General features: G+C 44.2%; 1 protein-coding gene across 1 annotated transcript; it reads left to right on the top strand.

Annotated features, from left to right (window-relative positions):
* On the top strand, positions 146-23,510 carry INO80C (INO80 complex subunit C). The gene is made up of 5 exons (XM_003356408.4): positions 146-531; positions 13,914-14,024; positions 15,263-15,374; positions 16,303-16,370; positions 23,123-23,510. The coding sequence occupies exons 1-5, from the start codon at positions 376-378 to the stop codon at positions 23,252-23,254; spliced, it is 579 nt and encodes a 192-aa protein (XP_003356456.1). The 5' UTR covers positions 146-375; the 3' UTR covers positions 23,255-23,510.

The raw sequence follows: 23,772 nt of genomic DNA, 5'->3' as shown, positions 1-23,772 counted from the left end.
ACAGATATCAAAAGTGATCAATCTTCTGACTTAATGTGAGAAGAGATTAACTTTAAAAAAATCCAATTTTTTAAAACAGATGGTGGTACTTTCTACTCCTCAATCCCTGGGGGCTTCCAAGCACGTGCCCGGGTTCGGAGCGCGGGCGGAGCAACACGAGGCTGGCTGACGCGTGGACGCCCTCCCGCCCGGAAAGAACTGACTGCTCCGAGCTCCGCCTTTTAGATTTGGCCGAGAGAAGTCGACGCAAGCTTTCAGAGTCCAGGCCGGGTTTTCAAAAGCGTAAGACGGAAGTAACCGAGGGCCGGAAGTTTCACGGTCCGCACAGGGACAGAAGTTGGGGGGGGGGGGCGGAGAGGAAGGCTTGGGGTAGGAATGGCGGCTCAAATCCCAATTGTGGCCACCACTTCCACTCCCGGGATACCCCGGAACAGCAAGAAGAGGCCGGCCAGTCCTTCCCACAACGGCAGCAGCGCCGGAGGCTATAGCGCCAGTAAGAAGAAGAAAGTGTCCGCCTCTGGCTTTGCGCAGGTACCCTGACACTCGCTTAGCTTGCGCGTGCGCGGGGCTGGGCTGGGGCGGGATGAAGGCGCCTGGGAGTTCGGCGGGGCGGGGCACGGCGTGGCAGGGCGCAGCGCATGCGCAGGGGAGTGCCGCCGTACCTCTTCGGTAGAACCTTGTCTCTGGTGTAAATGAAACACTTTATTTTTCCCTTAGTTTGACTCTGTGGGAGTAGGTTAAAGAACCACCAGCGTTGCATTGTTCTTGAGGAGAGCGGGGGGTGGGGAAGTTGTTGTTGCCCTAATAGGCCGTCCCTTTCCGTCGAGGTCGCGTTTAAAGCGAGGCTTAGGACTTTTCTTATTTAATGTGAGTTTTAATCAAGCAGAAGTTCCCGTGTATCAACTTTGTCCATTCTACAGCCATTTACCGAATGCCTGTGAGGTGCAGAGCGCCGTAATGAACCGCGTGAAGGAATACAAAGAAGTTCTGGCACGGGTGATTCCCCTCATCCTCAAAGTGCTTTTGTGACCCTCAGTCTCCCTGTCCAAAAGTGGGTTTGGTCTTAACCTCATGGGGTTGTTACGAGGATTCAATAAGATCATGGTGATAAAGCTCTGAGCACAGCTTCTGACACAGACTTCACCAGTTGAGGTGGCGGCGCGGGTTCTTTTTACAAAGGTGTCTACCTATGTCTACCATCTAGATCAAGATAAAGAGCATTTCCAAGGGCCTTTGAAAATTCCCTGGTGACCCTTTCCAGTCCATACTCTTTTCTCCCTGTCAGAGGTAACCACCACTCTGACACCTCTCACCAGATTGACTTTGCCTTTTTAAACAGAATATGTATAGAATCATAGCAGATTCTTTTTGTGTCTGTTTGGGCTTTCTCTATAAAACAAGGTTTTTGAGAGTTATTTCATTCATGTTATTACCTGTTTTGGAGCATCTAGTATATTGTGTGAATATACCACAACTGATGGACATTGGAGTTCTTGATAGTTTTTGCCCTTATGCATAAGCTGCCCTGAACATTCCTATACACATCTGTGTAGATAAATGCTTTCATTTCTCTTGGGTAAATGGATAGTCGTGGAATTGCTGGATCATAAGGTGGACACACTCACAACTCCGAAATTGTTAAACAGTGGTTTCCAAAGTAGTTGCACTGTTGTGCATTCTCAGCAGTAAAGTATAAGAATTCCAGTTGCTCTATGTCCTCAACAATACTTGGCATCATCTGTCTTTTTGCCATTCTGATGGCTGTGTAGTGTTGTGTCATTGTTTTAAAATTTTTGTGTCATAGTTTACTAATGATATCAATCACCTTTTCATATGCTTTTGACCATTCCAATATCTTTTGTGAGGTGCCTGATTTTTTTTTTTTCTCATCAGGTTGTTTTAATTATTAATGTATAGGAGTTCTTGATATATTCTTGTTCGGAGTCCTTTGCCAAATACATGCATTGAGTGCTTTCTCCCAGTATGTGCACAGTGCATTTTGATATCCAACAGTGCCAAGACCAAGGAATATAGTCAGTTCATATTGGGAAGAGTGATTGTTTTGACCCTAAAGGTACATTGGTCATCAGCTCCCACCACAGCAATCTTTAGAGTGTGGACAAATGTCTTTGGGATGCTGGAAATTCCCAGTAACCCAGCGTGGTGGCAATCACAACTCTGGAGGTCCTGGAGCTCTCACTGAGAGGAAGGGCAGCCTGGGTATTCCCTATCGGCGTCTCCATCTCAGCAGCCTCAGCAGACACTCCTAGGAGTAGGCCGTTCCCTAGAAGAGTGAATTCTTTTTTCTTTGTTCTCCTCTTCTCAGGTGACATTTAATAAGGTAGATAGCCAGTTACCTGACTCCCATCCTCAGCATCTCATAAAGAAGCTAAAAAACTTGGCTTCAACCTCCAGAAAGGAGTCTGAGATATTTTTTTTTTCCCTACTCTAACACAGCATTCTATCCTAGTTCTCTGTCCACAGCATATGCAGGAATTAGCACAGGGCTACCCCCAAGGGCTGTCTGGAATCTTCCCAGAGTGACCTCTTGTCCCCTGCTCAGCCTTTCTGTTCTGTTTCAGTTCAGTTCAATCCACAAGAATTTATTTCTGTTAGGTCTCCAGCAGTATGCTTAAGACATTTCAAGGGATTATAGCTTGTCTTTGCCCTCCCAAAATCCTAGGAGGAGAGAATGACATACATATATTGCATTAGTTTTCTTTCCTTTTTTTTTTTTCTTTTTGGCCACCCTGAGGCATATGGAATTCCCAGACCAGGGGTCAGATCCGAGCTGCAGTTGCAACCTAAGCTGCAGCTGCAGTAACACCAGATCCTTAATCAACTGTGCTGGGCTGGGGATCGAACCTGGTTCTGTAGGTCAGAAGTCCTGGCACAGCAAGACCGCTCCGGGTGTCACCAGGCTGAAATCAAAGAGTTTCTTGTCTGGATGCTCTCTTCTTAGGCTGTTGGCAGAATTCAGTTCTTTGCAGTTATAGGACTGCAGCCCCCTGTCTCCTTGCTGTCAGTGTGTCACTGTCCACATTCCCAGCCACATGGCTTCCTCCATCTTTGGAGCCAGCTGTGAAGAATCTTTTGTCTAATCCCTCTCACCTCAAAGGTCTCTGTCTTCTCTTATCGCTGATCTCTGGACCCAGCTTTAAAGAACTTACGTGATTAGGGCAGACCCACCAGGGTAAGATAAGTTAATTTAAGGCCTTAATTAGGAGTTCCTGTTGTGGCGCAGTGGTTAACAAATCCGACTAGGAACCATGAGGTTGCCGGTTCGGTCCCTGCCCTTGCTCAGTGGGTTAACGATCCGTCATTGCTGTGAGCTGTGGTGTAGGTCGCAGACGCGGCTCGGATTCCGAGTTGCTGTGGCTCTGGCGTAGGCCAGCAGCTACAGCTCCAGTTGGACCCCTAGCCTGGGAACCTCCATATGCCGCAGGAGCAGCCCAAGAAATGGCAAAAAAAAACCCACCTTAATTATATCTTCAGACCCCTTCACAGTGATACATACATTAGCAGTTTGCTTAAAAACAAGGAGAAAGGTGTGTATACACCAGAGGCAGGGAATCTTTTTTTTTTTTTTCTTTTTTTTTAAAGGCTGCATTTGAGGCACACGGAAGTTTTCACACTAGGGGTCAAATCAGAGCTGCAGCTGCTGGCCTACGCCACACCCACAGCAATGTCAGATCCAAGCCACATCTGTGGCCTATTCCACAGTTTGTAGCAACATAGGATCCTTAACCCACTGAGTGGGGCCAGGGATCGAACCCTCATCCTCATGGATACTAGTCGGGTTCATTACTGCTGATCCACAATGGGAACTCCAGAGGCAGGGAGTCTTAAGGGCCATCTCTGAATTCTGCCTATCACATATCTGAAACAATTAGGAAGATCTTGTCATTTCTAACCCTGTCCCAAAGCTGATTATAGCCCTTCTCTGGTACTGGTGCCTTAGTGATGGGACACAGGAAGATGAGGACTCACACATAGGTGATGGTCATCAGAGAAGGAGGGTGGGGGTGGGGCGTAGAGATACGAGAGATCACCTTTGCAGGGCAGTGGGTTTGGATGGGGAAGACCTTCCAGAGTTGTCACTGAGCAAATGTTTCAGACTGAACAAATTTCATCAGTGAGAAATTAGTGGTTTTTATATAAAAGTAATTCTTGAGTTAATAGCAACGTTATGGCTCTTTCAGTATCTGAATTTCCCTACTTCAGTAGTTCCAGCTATTTGTGTCTTTTTAAAAAAGCAGTGTCTGTAAAACTTTCATGGGATTTAAAATTTTACAAAGGAGATTTACATAAACATTAGAGTGCTTTTTGAAATTGGTGAAAATAACTTGATGGATTCTTACTGTGGATTTTACTTTCCAGAATATGCATGCTGTTTCTAAAGTAAACTTGAGTGAATAGATGATATTTAAAGGGCTTTCTGCCTGGAAGTCCTCAGGAGTTGAATGGAATATTTTTGACCTAAAACTATTCCGAGCAAAGCATTTATAGACGTCTCCATTATGTCAGCCCTAGAAAATGGCATTGAATAGTTTAATAGTACTAAAGCAGTTTTATTTCATCAAGAGGAATCTTTAGTTCAGCAGAAATTATTAGTGTTTACATTCACTAAATTGTACAGATTGTCACAGAATTACAGTTCTGTTTGGATTTATATTTTCAGTGTAACAATGTAATTATTGATAAATTACATCATAATCTCGAAAGTGCCATCTCCCATCCATTCTGATCATGATATTTTAAAAAATGATTAGTGTTAACTTGGGTTAGAGAACAAACACACTGTGCTAAAGTGAAAGAAATCATGATGAATAATAATAATTAATATTTATTGGGCATTTACTATGTACCAGGTAGTTTGTTCTACGTACTTTCTAAGGACTATCTCATTTAATTCCCAAACCAACTCTCTGTGAATTGTTATTCTCATATAAAAGATAGGTGCATAGAGAGGTTAAGAAACTTTGCTGTGGTCGCATAGCTAACAATTGGTAGAATCGGTGTTGGGACCCAGGTGGACTGCCCAGGTCCACATTCTTTTTTCTTGACTCCCTCTCTTAATTTCACTCTTACCAAACTCTACCTTAGAAGATATAATTAGATCTCTAATATAACCAAATCCAAGGTGCACAAAAATGCTTTGGGCAGGGGGGAATTTTATTAGATCAGTGCAGGGCATTATAGACTTTCCAAGTGCCTATTCAAGTAAATAAAATCTGCAGAGAAACCTAATTGACCTATAGACTGAGTATTACAGAATAGGATGATTGCGATGGTTAAGCAGTAAGCAGAGCATCTGAAGAACTTGAGAGGCAGCAGTTGCTTCTTTTGGAGGAACTTTTTCCTCCAATTTTCTGTGATTGGAGGCAACTAGAGACTACTGGGCTGATTTGATTTATTCATCAAAAAAAGAATCATTCTACCCCACGTTTTTTTTAAAAAAATCATGATAATGTTCCTTTTTTCTATTTTTAAAGTGGACATAAAACGTCAGCCAGTGTCCTTCCAAAGAACTATCATAATTTGTGTTTTCTCTAACAGTTTTTCATAAACTACATTTGGTGTATAGCATTGTATGCCCTGCTTTTCACTTAGCACAATTTCATGACCCTTTCTCTTTGTTGATAGTCTTCTCAAGGAATTAAGTGCTCTTATTTAGGTCACTAGATTGAATGTTAGCTTGCATCTCACTTTTTTGCTGTTTCAGGTACCCCTACAAGTAATGGTCAGGCATTTGAATCTGGAGTACTCTTAGATAGATGTAAGCATTTGATTCCTGAGGGCCAAGACAAGGGATATTTGTCTCTCTTCTTTGTTAACCACAGGCAGAAGGCCGAAGTTATCCTTCAGGCTGAGTCAGGGCCCTGCAAGCTGCCAGGGAGACACGAAGCCAAAGCTGTGTATTTGGGTTCTCCAGCCTCACTTAGGGGAAGGCAGGTGCTTCTTTCATGGGGGGCCAGGTTTCTCTTCCTTGGGACTTAATCAACTCTTTTCATGATGCCAAGAGGACAGCCCTTAGGGCTGAGTGTCACTTCTCTTCTCTGATCTCAGGGTGTGTTCGTGTCTTGGGGCGGGACAGATCAGCTCATAAAGTCTCTTTGTGTTAATAATGGTTTAGTAAATGGAAACTATACATCATTTCAAATTGTATTTCATTGCAGCCCAGCCTCACAGACTTGATCCTCCCCTTGACTGAAGGTTTCTCAGAGATGGGAATGAGCCATTGCTGTTTCAGAGGCAGGATGCAGCTCTGGGATGACAGGGCCCTGCTGGTGTCAGGATGGCGTCCTTTCCCTGCCCTGTCCTCAGCATGGGCCTGAGGATGGGGTAACTGGAAGAACAGGAGGGCTCAGTTCTGGAAGTCAGTGCTTGAGCATGTCATTTTCACACCCTTCTTACTGCTTCAGTGGCTGGTGCAGACACCTGACCCTCCCTACCCACCACCTCTGCCCTTCCTCCGAGCTAGTCACCTGTTTGTTGGCATCTCCTGTCCCCACAGCTCCCAGACCTGCCAACCCACAGGGACCATAAAGCACCTGCTCTCCCAGCACCTCTGGGGCTGCACCCCTGCCAAGGTCCCAGTGAGGTGTTTTTGCCACATTATACTGGGGCCTGGGGCCTGAGAGCAAGCAGCTGATGTCAAAAGGATGCCCTGTGGTCCCTCCCAGGATTTCACTGTGCATCTAGCACCTTTTAGCTTCTCTGGTAGGATTCAGGGAAGAGGCAGACACAGAGGGAGGAACCCAGGCTCTCAGCAGTTCTGGTGCAGGAGAAAAAGCTGACATCACTACTGAGGACAGTGCCCTGCGAGCTGGGAGTGTTCTGCGGGTAGTTCTGGAGTCACCATGGGAGGGCTTGGGGCCTGGTTCCTCATTTCCCTGTAGTATCTCCTCTTTGCTTCTGCAGCAGTTCTGTTTATTTTCTCCCAGATGGAAACATTATATAAGCTGTCATTTTCTTTATGAAAAACTCAGTAAAGTTGAAAGTTAAAGTGGATCTGGCCCCAGGAAACCTCTTCACATTCTACCTGTTTCCCCTGAGTTGGCCCTGGCCAGCTTGGCTTTTCTACTCTGACATGATGCTCACTGCATAGCTCTTAGGGTTATTTTTCTTTGGTCTTTTTTTTTTTTCTTTTCTTTCTTTTTTTTTTTTTTTTTTTTTTTTTAATCTTTTTAGGGCCATACCCACAGCATGTAGAGGTTCCCAGGCTAGGTGTTGAATCGAAGCTGCAACCGCTGGCCTATGGCACAGCCACAGCAACACCAGATCTGAGCCATGTCTGTGACCTTCACCACAGCTCACGGCAATGCCTGATCCTTAACCCACTGAGGGAGGCCAGGGATCAAATCTGCATCCTCAAGAATGCTAGTCAGATTCATTTCCACTGAGCCATGATGGGTTATTTTCCAATCCCTTAATTGAAGCTAGCCTGTAGGCCCAGTCTCTGACAGTCCATGCCCACTGGTCTACTCCTTACTGCTGTCTTGTGAATTATTGGATTCCTCCCGTGAGTAGCCCCTTTCCTTCTTCTGACACTGGCAGGTGGCCTGCTCCTTACGTGCCTTCCCACAGGTGGGCCTGGGCTTCCCCCTTCAGGACTATACCACAACTTCTTTTTTTTTTTTTTGCTTTTTAGGGTCACACTCGTGGCATATGGAGGTTCCCAGGCTAAGGGTTGAATCGGAGCTACAGCTGCCGGCCTATGCCACAGCCACAGCAACGCAGGATCCAAGCCGAGTTTTTGACCTATATGTACCACAGCTCACGGCAACACTGGATCGTTAACCCACTGAGCGAGGCCAGGGATTGAACCCGCAACCTCATGGTTCCTCGTCGGATTCGTTTCAACTGCACCACAACGGGAACTCCTATAGCACCACTTCTTAACAGAGCAGGTGACCCTCACTCTTCACCCACATGCTAACCACAGCTTCCTCCCTAGAGATGGGTGTGCCCAGGGGAGGGGATCTCACTTCGCCACTGTATTTTTTTTTTTTTAATCCTCCAAATTTTCCAGTAGAGATTTCCTGAAACCAAAAGCATTCTCATACATACATAGCAACAGTATAATTGTCAGATTTAGAGAATGAACATCGAAGCAACCCTGATACCTCATATATAGGCTTTATTCTAGTCCTTTGTCTGGTGGAGGATCCAGTCTAGGCTTGCACTTTGCACTTAGTTTTTGTGCCTTTTTAGCCTCCTTTCATGTGGAACAGTTACTCAGTCTTTAACTTTTGTGATCTTGACATATACAAAGAGCACTGGTCATTATTTATTTATTTGTTTGGCTTGAGGGCCATGCCCTTGGCATGCGGAAGTCCCTGGGCCACAGCAGTGACAAATGCTGCATCCTTAACCCACTGAACCACCGGGGAACACTGTTTTATAGACTCTCCCTCAGTTTGGGCTTGTCTGCTATTTCCTTGTGATTAGATTTAGGTGCTATGTTCTTGGCAGGAGTAGAGAAGGATGCTCTCCCTTCTCAGTGCTTCATGTCATGATACATGATGTCAGTACATCCCATTACCAGTGCCATAGCTGTGAACACTTAGTAGGGTGGTGTCTGCCAGCTTCCTCCACTGTGAAGTTATTATTTTTCTGTTTGTATTAAAGTAACTTGTGGGAGTTACTTTGAGACTGTGTAAATATCCTGTTTTCTCTTCATACTTTTGCTAGCCACTTTTAGTGTCCATTGATGGTTCCTGCCTGCAGTAGTTATTAGAGTGGGGGTTGCCAAATGCGGATTTTCTAATTCCTTCATTCCTTCTGCAGTTATTAGTTAGAATTCTGCTGTGAGCAAGAGCTTTCTCTTCTCTCCCATTCCCATATTCATGCTTGCAATCAGTGTTTGTAGTCATTCATTCTGGTTTTATTCCGTGGGTTATAACCCATTACTAGCCTTCTTCATAAATGTACTTGTATTCTTTCATAAGTGTATGTTTATTTTTAACAACTTTATGAGCTATAATTCATATACCGAAATCTACCCTTTTTGAGTGTGCACTTCAGTGATAAGTTTACAGAATTGTGCAATCGTCACTATCTAACTGTAGCATATTTCTGTGACTCCCAAAAGTAAACCCCACCCATTAGCAGTCACTCCCCATTTGCCTGTCCTGCCAGCTCCTGAAAACCACTGATCTACTTTCTATCTATGAATTTGACTATTCTGGGTACCTCACATAAATGGAATCATACCATATGCACCCTTGCGTGTCTAGCTTCTTTCAGTTAGCATATATAGTCAAGGTTGATCCATGGTGTAGCATGTATCAATACCTCATTCCTTCTTACAAATGGATACTCCATTGTGTGGATAAACCGCATTTTGTTTACGCATTCATTAGTTGAGGGACATTGTACTTTTTGGCTGTTATGAATAATGCTTCTATGAACATTTATGTATGAGTTTTTTGCATAGACACATGTTTTCAGTTCTCTTGGGCATATACCTAGGAGTTGGATTATTGGGTCACATAATAATTCTATGTTTAACATTTTTAGGACCCACCAGACCATTTTTCAAAGTTTCTCCATATCCTCACCGACATGATATTATGTCTTTGAGTATAGCCGTCCTAGTGGGTGGGAAGTGATCTCATTACAGTTTTGATTTGTTTCCCTAATGACCAATGATGTTGAGGAAACTGTCAGATTTGGCTAGTGGGAGCCTTCTTCAAACTGGCTCTTATGTCCTTTAATTTACCTCCATCATTTTTTGAGTACCATTATGGACTGAATTGTGTCCCTTCGAGATTCATATGTTAAAGCCCTAACCCCAAGTACGCCTCAGAATGTTACCGTATTTGGAAATAGGGCCATTAAGAAGGTAATTAGGGTTAAATGAGGTCATGGGGTGGAGCCCTAATCCAGTATGACTGGTGTCCTTATAAGAAGAGGGAGAGACATGGGGGTGGGGTGAGCCGTGTGTATGGAGGAAAGGCCGTGTGCAGACACAGCAAGAAGACAGCCATCCATAAGTCAAGGAGCTAGGTCTTAGGACCACCTTGCTGATTTTGAACTTCCAGTCTCCAGAACTGTAAGAAAATTGATTTCTGTTATTTAAACCACCCAGTCTGTGGTATTTTGTTAGGTGCCCTAGCAAACCGATACAAGCACTTTCTTACTTTCTGGCACCATAAGGCTCATCTTGTACTTTCCTGCCCCAGCCTTGGAAATCAGCCATTTCTTTGAAAGTCACTAGTTCTTGGAGAACAATATTTAGAAACCAGGATCTGAACACTGGCGTGCCTATTCATTTTTTCCAGCTCTCTCCATGGAAGAACTAGGAAATGTAGGTGTGTGTCCCTGCCCCCACCACCTCTCTATCCATCCCTATGTTTATATATGTGGATCTGTTAAAAACCATGAGTTCATATTGGTAACCTGTGATTTCAGTCTGGTAGCACAGGGTTCATTCTACCCGACCAGCATTCCTCATTTGCTTTATCTTTTACTTACGTAAAAGTAGTTTCAGAATTATTAGCCTGTACCCTTGTGAGAAACAAGCCTACCAATGGTGCATGGTTCTTTTGGCCTCTAACCTTAGGTCATATGGTCAGAACACTGTTCCCACCACTAATGTTGTTTCTCCCTTCCGCCTCTTCAGTGTGGTTGTGTTATTCATTGAAACTTCAGTTAGGTTGGTTCATTTCTGTTTGTATTCCATTTTCTCTATCTGCTGCCCTATCCTTGTTGGTCTTATTTATTTATTTATTAGTACTCGAAACTTTAACATGGTTCAAAAGGTTAAAACTCTTTAGAAAGCTATACTCAGAGAGGTTTGCTCCTTTCACTCCTTCCCATCTCCCCTTCCTCCCACCTTGTTCTCTTGCCCACAGGTAACCAAGCCCAGTCACTTCTGAGTTATCTTTCCTGTGTTTCTTTGGATGTGGCCACTGCATCCTGACCAGAGACAACTGCCCACAGCGACCTGCTGAGCGCATTCATTTCAAATACTGATCCTGGCATCGGGTGATGCTGCATGTCTTGCCCCTTCACTCCAGTCAGCGCATCAATCAGTCTGATTATTTAGACACTGGGTTAGAAAGCAGGGCACAGAAGACTGGGCCGTCTGGTGAAGCAGGGTGTTCCAACCCCTGTGCCTTCTCACTGTCAGCATCTGACCCTGCCCTCACCTGCTCACCTCCCTCGTCTGTCTCTCCTTTTGGTGTGATGCTCCCTGCCTGTTTCACAAAGTTGCTGTTATTTCAGGGACTAAGACTTAAGTACAAACTATCAATCATGTGCCCTATTTATAACATTAGTCTTACAGATAGTCAACACAAAATAACATTGACAACTGGCTAGCATTATCCAAGGCAATGCTGGTTACTAATTAAATGTGATGGGAAAAATCAAATCTTCCTCATCAAATTAGCTCTCTTAGGACACTTGTACCTGCAGAAATGCTATGACCATGACAAGGGCAATAAAAGTTAGCTATGTATAAAAGGCTAAATCAAATCTTTGTTGTAAAAATAAAACTGACATGGCCTAATCCCATGGAAATTTTAGTGAAGGATAAATAAAAATGGAACAACTGGAAACTATTTGTATGGTTTAGAAAATGACTCCATGCACTTTGCACCAGAAAATACAGAATGTAAGAAGGAAGGGGAGCAAGAGGTGAGACTGAAGAGGAGGCCAAGAGGCCAGAATTTATTCCTCATCCCAAGGGCGGTAGGAAGCACTGTCCAGTTGTAAATAGGAGAGTGATGTCAAGGTTATGTTTAAAAGTGTGTCACTGAGGAGTTCCCTTCGTGGCTCCGCAGAAACGAATCTATCATCCATGAGGACGCAGGTTCGATCCCTCATCTTGCTCAGTGGGTTAAGGATCCAGCCTTGCCATGAGCTGTGGTGTAGGTCGAAGATACGGCTCAGATCTGGCATTGCTGTGGCTGTGGTGTAGACCCGCAACTACAGCTCTGATTCGACCCCTAGCCTGGAAACCTCCATATGCCACAGGTGCAGCCCTAAAAAGACAAAAAAAAAAAAAAAAAAAAAGGCAGGTCGCCGAATGTGCCATAGAGAATGAAGAGGGCAAGATGTGTCCTCCCCGGGCCTTCCTCCGAACCCCAGAGCTGAGGAAGGGCCAAATACAGGCACAGGACTGCGGGAGGGAGGAGAGGAAAGGAGAAGAAAGAGAGGACCGTGGCTACCCATGGTGAGAAAAGGATGAGAAATTGGAGGCATCTCACTTCTTAGCTGACATTGGAGCCAGGCCTTGGAGGGGAGAAAAGACCCTGAATGGGGAGGAGGGTGGAGTGAGAAGCAGTCTATGCAAGAGGGGTAGTGAACAGAGGAGGGGAGCACAGCCCTGGGAGAGACCCCAGGGAAGGTGTCTGAGAAGAAACCGTTTGGGGAACTATGGCAGCAGAGTGCATGGTCTCTGTCTCCCCCGATCCCTTCCCCCCACCTGGAAGCTCTTTCAGGGTTGGGGGTAGAATATATATATATACTACCAGAACTCTAGTACACTGCTGCTGAGAGTGTAAAAGACTGTGGCCATTCAAGAAAATGATCTGACAGTTTTTTATAAAGTTAAACATATTCTTACCCTATAGTCCAGCCATTCCACTCTTGGGAAGTAGACACATGTCCACACAAAGGCTTGTGTAGAATGTCCACAGCAGCTTTGTTTATAACAGCTCAAGACTGAAAATGACCCCCGTTTCATCAACAGGCAAATGGATAGACACTGTAGTACATCCATACAGCAGAAGACTACTCTGCTGAGTTGTATACAAATACTGTAAGACAGACTGCCAATCCACGCAATGACATGAAAAAACTTCAAAAACTTTATGCTGAGCTAAAGAAGCCAAACACAGTAAACAGTAAGTGCTGTCCGATTCCACTCACATCAAGTTCCAGAACAGGCCAAAGTAACATGGTAGAAATCAGAACAGTGTCTAAGCGTAAACATTGGGCAAAATTCTTGAAAGCTGCAATTAAAATCTGTGCATGTAAATTATATATCAGTTATGAAAGTTTATTGCAGTCTGAGAAGATTGGAAATTGCAGTACAAATCAGAAGTGATTTCTTACTTTGACTTGTTTTTCCTTCCTCATTCTTAGCTTGAAAGGGTTTTTGTTTTAAAGTACCTCAGCCTGCTTGTCAGGGCACTCTCTGGCTGCAGCTGGGTGACCTGGTCCCCCCAGCCTCCTCCTTCTTATTTTCCTTGCTCAGAATGCCTGTGTCCCTTAAGCATACCAGCTGTAGCCTGGTTTCTCTGCCAAATGAGACCCTTAAAGGGGCTGGACCTTTTTTTTCTCCTGGCTGCATCCATGGCACGCAGAAGCTCCCGGGCCAGGGATTGAACCTGTGCCACAGCAATGACCTGAGCCATAGCCATGACAACACCAGATCCTTAACCCACTGAGCCACCAGAGAACTTTTTTTTTTTTTTTTTTTTTTTTGTCCTGGACTCTTTCTATCAATGTTTCAAAACACAATTTGACAATATTAGCAGCAATAGGGGCCATGCGGTGTCATGGAGATGGTGGGGCTTTGGAATTGGCCCCACCTGGGTTTGAATCCAGAGGCAGTCACTGTGTGGCCTTGAACCTGTCCACCCGAGCTTCAGTTTTCTTCTGTGTAAACTGAGGATAATAGCACCTACCTTGCAGTGATAGGACACCTGTGTGCCTGGCACACAGGGGAGCCAGAAAGCATGGCAGCTGGGGTCCTGGCTGTCACCACTGTGGCTTCTGCACAGTGGGAGCTTGCTCCCAGTCTGGCAGGCACTCGTCCGGGGCAGGCCACCTGCTGGGGCTCTGGGCATCATTTTCCCTCACAGGTCCAGTGGTATCATCTTATATCTTGCTGAGAGCTGAGTGAAGGAACTCAGCTGCAGGACACTGACCTCATACTATTCTTATGTTTTAAGGGGATCAGCATGGAAGGCATGAGTGAGAATAAAATGGTGTCCTCTGATTTTAGCACAGGACCTATGGAAAAAGCTGCCAAACCTTTGCCATTTAAGGATCCTAACTTTGTGGTAAGCATCTAAGGGGTTGTATAAATAAAAAAGCAAACAACCATACCTCGGGCTCTGATCTTGCTGGGCCTCCAGCCCAGAGAGCACTGGTGTCCCCATCTGCATCAACCCCAGTCACCACTTTCTCTGCTGTGGCTATCGTGGGAGGGGTGGGGGAAGGGCCCTTCCTGTTGATCTCCCAGTGTGCCAGTTCCCAAGGATTTGGGTGTCCTTTGTGGAATTCATTAAAGGGTACTATTTTGAGGGTGAGTCATTTCCACGATGATCGCTTGCCTTCATTTTTCATCAGTGTTGCATAAGATTTAGATGAGGCTTGAAATAATTAAAAGAGGAGTTCTCCTCACTGTCTTGGGATGACCAGAGCCAACTTAAGAAGAGGACTTGAGGGTTATACACACCATCCCCCCATGGCCAACAGACAATGACTGCCTGGTGCAGGAGTATAACTCTGTTGTGCAGTTAACACTCCAGAGAGCATAGAATCATGATGAAATTAAACTTCATCTGAAACTTAAAAAAAAAAAAAAAAAAAGTTCTTCTCATTAGCTTCTTTAGGTAAATCTAAGCAGTTATTGTGCTATTAAGTAGAAATAGGCTACTCTTCCTTTCGTTCTTGATTACGTGTACAATAAATTACATGATTCAGGTTATACCATTAAAGTTTATTTTTTGTTAATTAGCTTTGAAAATACAGTGTTAGCAGTGCCTGTAACAAAATTCTGTTTTTTTTTTCCATTTTATTTTATCATCTTCATAAGACAAAAAAGAAAAAAATTTCCATAGGGCTGCTGTGCCAAGATTGAGGCTTGCTTGGGAGTACCAGTAATTTACAAGATGGAGACTTGTCCTCAGAAGGGAGTTTAGGGATGTTATCAGGGGTTTAAATCTAACTTTGTGGTAAATTTATTTTAAAGTAATGGGAAATTCATGAGCAAATTCCATAAAGTTAGACCCAGTATGGGATGTGATGTTCTATGGGCATCTTTTAAAAAATGACCTTTTATTTCTACTCCTTCACCAACTAACTCATGCGTTTTGACAATGCAAAACTGTTGTTTTTTTTTTTTTAACAAATAAGATAAAGCTGTATGGTGTAATTCTTTTTAAAAAATTGTTAGGATACAGTATTGCTGATTGAATGAGGGTTTATTTTAGTTATAAATAATCATAAATGTCATATTCTGAAATGATCATTTCCATTGATTTTTGTTTCTTCTAATCCATGCTTTCGCCTTGAGCACTCTGGCCATGGTGGTGCAGTAGCTGGCAAGAAGAACAGAACCTGGAAGAACCTGAAACAAATTCTGGCTTCCGAAAGGGCATTGCCATGGCAACTGAACGATCCTAACTGTGAGCCTGTCTAGAGCCTCCTATGTGTTTATAATGTCCAGACTAGAAACTCTCGTATAACAAACCTGCATTGTTTTATTGTGTTCGCATTCATGTAGGAAACAATTTTTAGCAAAAGAATTTTACAGTGGCATCAATATAGGGAGAGTTTGTGTATGCTTCCTCATAGCTCACTCTGTTGTGTCTGTGTGTTTGTGTTGTCATGGATGTGTGGTTTTTAGTGTCGCTGTTAACATTTCAATCTGAACAAGTAGGTCCTGATAGGATAATATTGGTGTTTCTGTTACACAAACTTATTCAAAAGTCTACCCTTAAAATTTATTTCCAGGAGAAAGGTTGTCTGAGATTTAGGAGGGTTTCTAACAACCAGCTTAAAGACCAACTCTGTTTTACTCTCTGAGTTGGTATTTTTCAGAGTAAATGCTTTATGCTGCAGTATTTCTAAACCAGTGTTATATGTTCTGCTCAACTTCAATGGAAAGTACAGGTTCGAAGTTCTTTCCATCTCTGCCCCATTGCACGTCTTTCATGGGGGTGACTCAGATGGGTGACAAGTGAGCTAGTCAGTTGTCTGGGTGTGGACATTCCGGTGTCCGGACGCTCAGATCCAGTCAGTGGGCTGTTTGGCATCTCATCACCATCAGCCCGCCCATGTAGCCGGAGACAGTGAAAGTGGCTTGTGGGCAGATGAGCTTTCCGGTGGTTCTGCGGAAGTGGAAGGCCCCGGGGGACAGGGCCAAGCTGGATCTGAGCCTGCACTTGGTCTATGGCATCCTGCATTATATACCCAGAGAATTCTCTGAGTACTTAATCACAAAGTTAAAAGTTCAGGAATATCATCAAGCAGTATTTTAGGGGAAAAAAAGAGAAGGGATCTGAATGCTTAAAGCCAGTTTAGTTATCTTTTTTTTTTTTTTTCCCTCCCCAGACTTCAGTATTGATGCACCTCCATCCTTTAAACCAGCTAAGAAGTATTCTGATGTTTCAGGACTTCTTGTGAGTATAATTACATCTCTATGTCTTATAAGAATGAATTGAAAAGAAGATTTCACAGGACTATTTAGACAGTATTGCTATCCACACTGGTCCTGCCTGGAATCTGTGTTCTCTGAATGGCTAATGTGTTTATTTCAGAGTGGCTACAACCTGGGGTGTCCATGCTGGCAGTATGGAGTGAGGGTTGCATCAGAAAGCAAGGAAGGAGTTCCCATTGTAGAGCAGTGGTTAACAAATCCGATTAGGAACCATGAGGTTGGCCTTGCTCAGTGGGTTAACGATCCGGCATTGCCGTGAGATGTGGTATAGGTCGCAGACGTGGCTCGGATCCCACGTTGCTGTGGCTCTGGCATAGGCCAGCAGCTACAGCTCCAATTAGACCCCCAGCCTGGGAACCTCCATATACCACGGGTGTGGGCTCTGAAAAGACCAAAAAAAAAAAAAAAAAAAAAAAAAGAAAGCAAGGAGACCTGAGTTTTACTTCCACTTCCTCTGCTTCTTACCTATGTGAGATCACATGAAAGAAAATAATTTCTCTTTTTCACTTCTGAAGTTTTAAAAATTTCCTGCACTTTAGAAATAATTTTATGTTTTTTAAAAAAATATTTAAACTTCTTTAAAGAGGCACTATGGTAAAGGTGGTGATTTTCAAACTTATTTGTCAGCTTTAGAATTGCTTTTCCAAATGGAAGCTTTTAGAAAGTCCCCTGGAACCCATCTGCCCACTGTGGTCCCATGTAGATTCTCTGTCCTTCTCCTTCCCCCAACCACAGAGACTCCTATGACGCTTCTAAGGAACACAGTTTAAAAGCCAATAGTGCATTTGGACAAGTGGGACTTGGGCAAGTCACTGGACCTCAGCCACTCCAGATAACCTCATTTCCTTATTTTCAGAATGTGGATGAAGTGTGGAACTTTCCACATACTCTTTTTTTTTTTTTTCTTTTTTTTTTTTGGTCTTTTCAGGGCCACACCTGTGGCATATGGAGATTCCCAGGCTAGGGTTCTAATTGGAGCTGTAGCTCCGGCCTACACCAGAGCCACAGCAACACCAGATCTGAGCCGAGTCTACAACCTACACCACAGCTCGTGGCAACACCGGATCCTTAACCCACTCAACAAGGCCAGGGATCAAACCCTAATCCTCATGTATACTAGTTAGGTTTGTTACCACTGAACCACGATAGGAACTCCTCCACTCCTTCTTCACCCTTTTTCATTATTATTAAATTTGGGAATAACTTGATCCCCATGCTGTACAGCAGAGAAAAAAAAAAAAAATTTGGAAGCTGGGCTTCTTCTCATAACTATAGAGATAATGAGATACCTCACTTTTTAAATCTCATTCATATCATTTAAATGCTTCCTTTTTTGTGCATGTGTGCTAAGACCATTTTAATGTAATTATACATATCTGCCAAATCCAGGAAGAAGAGGTTTATGCATATATAACTTTTCCAGTTAACATCTGCAAGTATAAACAACGATGATCTCGGTTTATAAATTCATCAGGGTCAGAGCAATTGACCACTGTCTCTTTTACTGCTAGGCTTACCAACAGTAAAATAACAGATGAACTAGTGTCCTTCTGTTTCTCTTCTCTCACTCTCCTTGTCCAGAGACATTTTGTTGTAAATTTTCAGTGCAGCTCACCACCAGCCAAAGGTAATCTTTTTAGATAAGTACTCAGTTGCTCTGAATTTACTTATAACCTATTTAATCACAGAAGAACCCCTGCAGAGGTGGAGTTCAAGGTTGCATACAGTAATAGGAGATCACAGTTTTGAAGTCTAGCACAGATTAAAAACCACTGATGTACCATTTATATAAGACACAAACTGATTGTCTCTTAAACTACATATTGACTCCTCATGAACATTATTTTTTCAATAAAGTAGTGCATCTAGGACAATCAGTCGCACAATTCACACAGCCCTGAAAAGTTTTTCAGTGCCAACTACCCGTTGGTCATGAAACGTGAGTGAGCTTAAAACACTGTCCACTCCTAAGATTCAACCAAGGATTGGCTAAAACATTGGAACATCTCTGCTTAAGAAGGCTATGTCGGAGTTCCTGTCGTGTCGCAGTGGTTAACGAATCCGACTAGGAACCATGAGGTTGCGGGTTCGGTCCCTGCCCTTGCTCAGTGGGTTAACGCTCCGCGTTGCCGTGAGCTGTGGTGTAGGTTGCAGACGCGGCTCAGATCCCGCGTTGCTGTGGCTCTGGCGTAGGCCGGTGGCTACAGCTCCGATTCAACCCCTAGCCCGGGAACCTCCATATGCTGCGGGAGCGGCCCAAGAAATAGCAACAACAACAAAAAGACAAAAGACAAAAAAAAAAAAAAAAAAAAAAGGCTATGTCCTTCCCTCTGGTCCCTCACAGTTTAGTTTTGTTTATTTTTGATGGTATTTTGGTTGCACTAAATGCTTACATTTTAATGAAAATGTATGACTTCAACTTCTAGAATAAAGTAAATTGATATATATATATATTTTGTCTTTTTCCATTTCTAGGGCTGCTCCCACGGTGTATGGAGGTTCCCAGGCTAGGGGTCTAATCGGAGCTGTAGTCGCTGACCTACACCACAGCTCACAGCAACGCTGGATCCTTAACCCACTGAGAGAGGCCAAGGATCGAACCCGCAACCTCATGGTTCCTAGTCGGATTCATTAACCCTGAGCCACGACAGGAACTCCAATGATATATATTTTATATTGGGAAAGATTTTTTATTTTTGAAAATAATGTTAGTTTTCCTCTCTGAATTAGTCATTGGTTTTAGCTTCTCCTCCAGAGAGCACATGATCCTAAGAGTACTACAAACTTTGTTAATGGAGACCTTAAATGTAATGATCCTAAAAAATAGAGAGAATGAAAGAGTGTGAGTGTGCATGTGTGTGTGTGTGTGTGTGTAGTGGTTCCTTTTGCATCTATTCATGGGTATGTATCTCTTCTGAAAGTTCCCAAGGAGACTTCAGTTGGAGAGAGATGTTGTAGTCTTATGCTGTCTCCTGTCTACACCCTGAAAATAGTTGTCTCATATATTTGACCCATTTTAATAGTTGTTTATGGAAGAAGAGCTAGTCTGGCATCAGTTATTCTGTTATGACCCAAAGTGGAAATTTCTCCCTGTACCATTTTTACTGAGCTTGTGGCAGCCATGGCTTCTGTCAAGACTTGGAGGCTGGTCCCTTAGAATGTAGCTTTGGCCTCACCATTATCAGACAGCTTATCTGCTAGTGGAATGGTTTTCACACATTAGAAGGCATGAAAATCAGAGTTCCCATCGTGGCTCAGAAGAAATGAATCTGACTAGTATCCATGAGGTTGCAGGTTCAATCCCTGGCCTTGTTCAGTGGATTAAGGATCTGGCACTGCTGTGAGCTGTGGTGTAGGTTGCAGACAGGGCTCAGATCTGGTGTTGCTGTGGCTGTGGTATAGGCCAGCAGCTACAGCTCCAATTAGACCCCTAGCCTGGGAACCTACATATGCTGAGGGTGAAGCCCTAAAAAGAGAAAAAAAAAAAAAAAAAGGCATGAAAATAATTTTAAGAAGCATTGTCTCAGCCACTGGCAAAGGACTTGTCATATTATATGCAACTAAGATCTTGCCCCACTGTATGTAAGAATTAAGTTCTGAATATATAAGGAACTCTACCATATCATCGAAAGGCAATCCCATGAAAGAATCATCTAAAGGATATGAAGAGACAATTACAAGGAGAAAAGACAGATGACCAATAAATAGATATTCAGTCTCACTGATAATTAGGAAAAAGACTCACCAGGTAGGGAGGAAATGAAGACATTTGTCACCCACATAGAGGAATGGACATCCTCCTCTAGGCTGTTCCGAGGTGGGAGTCTACATTGGTACACGTTCTTGGGAGAACAATTGGCACCACCTATTGAGACCAAGAAGTAGAAGCCTATGACCTAGCAATTTGCCTTCCAGCCAGCTCCCTAGAGAAGTAGTGTGTACAAGGAGCTTCATGCACAAATGCGTATGAGAAAATGTGTTAGCAGAATATTGGAAACAACATAAAGGTCAACCAATGGAGTGAGGGTGGGGGTGTCATGCTATTCTGTGAACTTCGTGTATAGGTCACAACGTGGATAAACCTCCAAGATGTGGTACAAAGCAGTCTAAATAGCATGGTACCACTTAAGTAGAAATCGATACACAGTCAACAAAATGCCGGGTGCTTCTCTTGTGTGTGTTTGGGGGGGTGTGGGTATGTGTAATAAGCTCTGGGAGGGTGCCCAGCTGGCAGTGATTTCCTCAGGGGAAGACAAAGGACTTTGGGATGGTAGATGCTGGTAAAGGGGGACTTTTGTCTTATTCGTAATGCTTTCTTTTGTTTTTTTTTTTAGAGGAGAATGTGTTCACCTGTTACTTGTAGGAATTAAAGTTACATAATTAAAAACTAAAGCCTGGCTCAGGTTTACCTTGATCTGTCTGTCCCAACCAGCCAAGTGCAGTTTCCCCTGTGCTGGGGCCTGGAAGGAAGGCATGCCGAGGTACACCTGTGTTTAGCCCTCATCCCAAGGCTGTGGGAAGTACTGGGGCTCCGGGTGAGATGCTGCCTGTCAGCCTGGAGCAAGGGAGGCATTAAAGCTGCTCGCTGCCTACCCTCCGCCAAATGGGCCTGTGCTTCCTTCAGGCTGGATCGGTGGTATCCAGAGCAGGGCAGACAGCAGGAGTGTGGTTCTTCACTTGTTCATCTCTGAGGCGTCACCCACCCCCTTCTCTCTGTTCAGATTACTAAGTCAAGTCCAGTATGTGCAAAAGTTTTTTTTTGTTTTTTTGTTTTTAGTTTTTTTCTTTTTACCTTTTTGTTGGTGCAACAGTATTCTGTGCTCTGCATTATTTGTTCAGCAGCCTTCTTGGCAGTGAGGTCTGAACTTGGGCGGGCCAGCTCAGTGCTGTTTGGTGGTGGGAACAAGGCAGCCACAGGGATGGAGCCAGGCCAGGCCTGGTTCCTACACGGAGGCCAGATGATCAAAGCCAGATGCACATGCCTGCACGCCTGCTCGGAACTGCGGGCCGTCTCCCATGCCAGTTAGTACCTCTAACTGCCTCGTGGCCAGGAACCCTCTAAGGGACTTTCTGCTGTTTTTCTAGTTAAGCCTTCCTTTGTATGCCCGGCATTAAAGGAACTGTGATCCAGAAAGGCAATATCTAGATTAAACCAAAGGATCAAAAAGGTTTTGTTGTTGTTTTTTTTTTTTTTTTTTTTAATCTAGAGCTGTAATTAATCTTAGCTTTTTAGGAATAATCTCATTTTCCTGACACGCAGACATTAACTCCCTGAGGGACATTCCCCAGTGGAGACCTTTAAGAATGAGAAACCCATGACTAAGTTCCCTTCAGCTTGTGGCTTCTTCACTGAGCCTCCTAAATCACAGCATTTCAGTGTGTCTGGGGCCCCGCAGGGTGGACCGGCCCTGGCGCAGACACTTCACACCTGAGTAATTGGATGTTATCTGTCTAGACGTCAGTAGCTTCTTTTATAATTTTTTAAAGGAGCTCCAAATGACTCACCCTCAGGTTTTCTGTTTCAAAACCTATAGAAGCCATGTGCCTTGAGGTAGTGAGTGATTTCCTTCACCTTGTACATGGGGAGAAAAGACCAAAAGAGGATTTTGACATATCAGTGGAAAGCAAGTTCTCTTTTCCATGATTGTCATGATCGTCCCCTTTTTGTTCACTCACTCATTCCTCACTTGTGGGACAAACACTAACTGAAGGCCCCCACATGCTCTGCATCTCACTAGGAGACCATGCAGCCGGAATCCACGATAAGTGGACCACAGGGTTCTTGCCTCATGGAGATTCACAGCCTAGACTTCAGTCAAAGAGTCCATAGATAGTAAACATAAAAGCAGCAGAGATGAGCATCCCCCAGGAGACAGATGTGCTAAGATGAATGTGGGGGGTGGGTCCTGATCGCCTATGGGGGCACATAAGGCTTCCCTGATGATACGATTTGGGGGCTGAGTCCTGCTTATCCATTTTGGGGATGAGCAGGTGAGGACTGAGCAAGAAAAGGGTGAACGGGGCACGACAGGAGGGAGGGACTTAGGGCCAGGGTGGGTGAAACCAGAGAGTGGCTGAGGAAGAGGCTGGGGAGGAGGGGCCAGGCAGGGTCTGAGGAGCCATGCTGTGGACGTGGACCTTTGTCCCGAGAACAGAGAAGAGCTGTTGAGGAGTTTCATGAGGAAAGGCACAATCAGAATTGCAAGTTGTGAAGATGCCCCTGGCTGCTTCCCTTCTAGTGGGTGAGGGTGGGGTGGCCAGTCACACAGGCAGTGTGGCCCAGGGAACGGTGGTGGCCTGGGGAGGGGCAAGGGAGCAGGAAAGGAGTGCACATGAAGTAGGTTGGGAGAGAGGAGTAACAGATCGGGAGCTTCTGAAGCAGGTGGAGTCTGCAGGCAGGGATCATGGAGGGATGATCAGCATAAATTCAGTGTTGGACCTGTTGCTTGTAGCCCCGAGGCACCAACTAGAATAGTTCCAGTGTCTGATGTGGTTATTCCCGTCTTCCTGTTCATACCCTGAAACATTTCTCAAGTCTGAGAAGATTAATGTGTCTTTGCCAAAGTGAGCAATTTAGTGTTCTTAGTGACAGAGTCAGACATGGTGAAGATATATTTCACTTTGAATAAAACAGAAAAATAATTTAAAACTTGCCCTTAAATCTCACCTCCAACAACAACTTTCTGCCCTTCCCTGTGCCCATTTCTCACCCAGGCCAACTACACTGACCCCCAGAGCAAGCTGCGCTTCAGCACCATTGAAGAGTTTTCCTACATTCGGAGGCTGCCGTCCGATGTGGTCACTGGCTACCTGGCGCTGAGGAAGGCCACGAGCATCGTGCCCTGAGCCCCCAGAAACGGAGATGAAGTGGAAAACTGTTTCAAAGGCAGACTTTGGACTCAAGATTTTATTTCATGGAAACAAACTCATTCGGCTGTCAATCTGGAAATGTCAGTGTTGTGCCTTGGAAAGAATGTTTGGCTTTAATTTAAGGTTTTCTTTTTTTTTTTTTTTTTTCTGTTTTCCCTCCAAGTGTGATATTTCCTGTTGAATTAAATTATACTTCAGTTGTTGCCTCGAGTAAAGTTATTCAACAAGAAAATATAAAATTGTGCTTTTAATTTAACCTAAGAAAGTTCTTCAATTTTTGCTTCAAAGATATGGACTCATAGAACACGTTTCCGGACAATAAGGCAGGATTGTTCCTGATCCCAGTAACTCCCTCTTTGAGCACGTTCGTCTTTGTCTCTGAGCAGAATGCTGGAAGAGGTCCAGAACTGAGGCTGGAGAAGGAGCTAGGACCTCACCCTTCACACTGGGTCAGTCCTTGCCTTGGCCTTTGAATCAGCCTCTTCCCGGCACCG

The sequence above is a fragment of the Sus scrofa genome, chromosome 6, assembly GCF_000003025.6.
Source record: "Sus scrofa isolate TJ Tabasco breed Duroc chromosome 6, Sscrofa11.1, whole genome shotgun sequence".
NCBI classification, from domain to species: Eukaryota; Metazoa; Chordata; class Mammalia; order Artiodactyla; family Suidae; genus Sus; species Sus scrofa.
Note: the sequence above shows the minus strand (reverse complement) of the source record. Positions and strands in the feature narration are given on the sequence as shown.

Coding starts and splice junctions, on each gene's coding strand:
- INO80C (XM_003356408.4), top strand. CDS start 376: ATGGCGGCTCAAATCCCAATTGTGGCCACCACTTCCACTCCCGGGATA. Junction 532..13,913: donor CCGCCTCTGGCTTTGCGCAG/GTACCCTGACAC, acceptor TTATGTTTTAAG/GGGATCAGCATGGAAGGCAT. Junction 15,375..16,302: donor GCAACTGAACGATCCTAACT/GTGAGCCTGTCT, acceptor TTCCCTCCCCAG/ACTTCAGTATTGATGCACCT.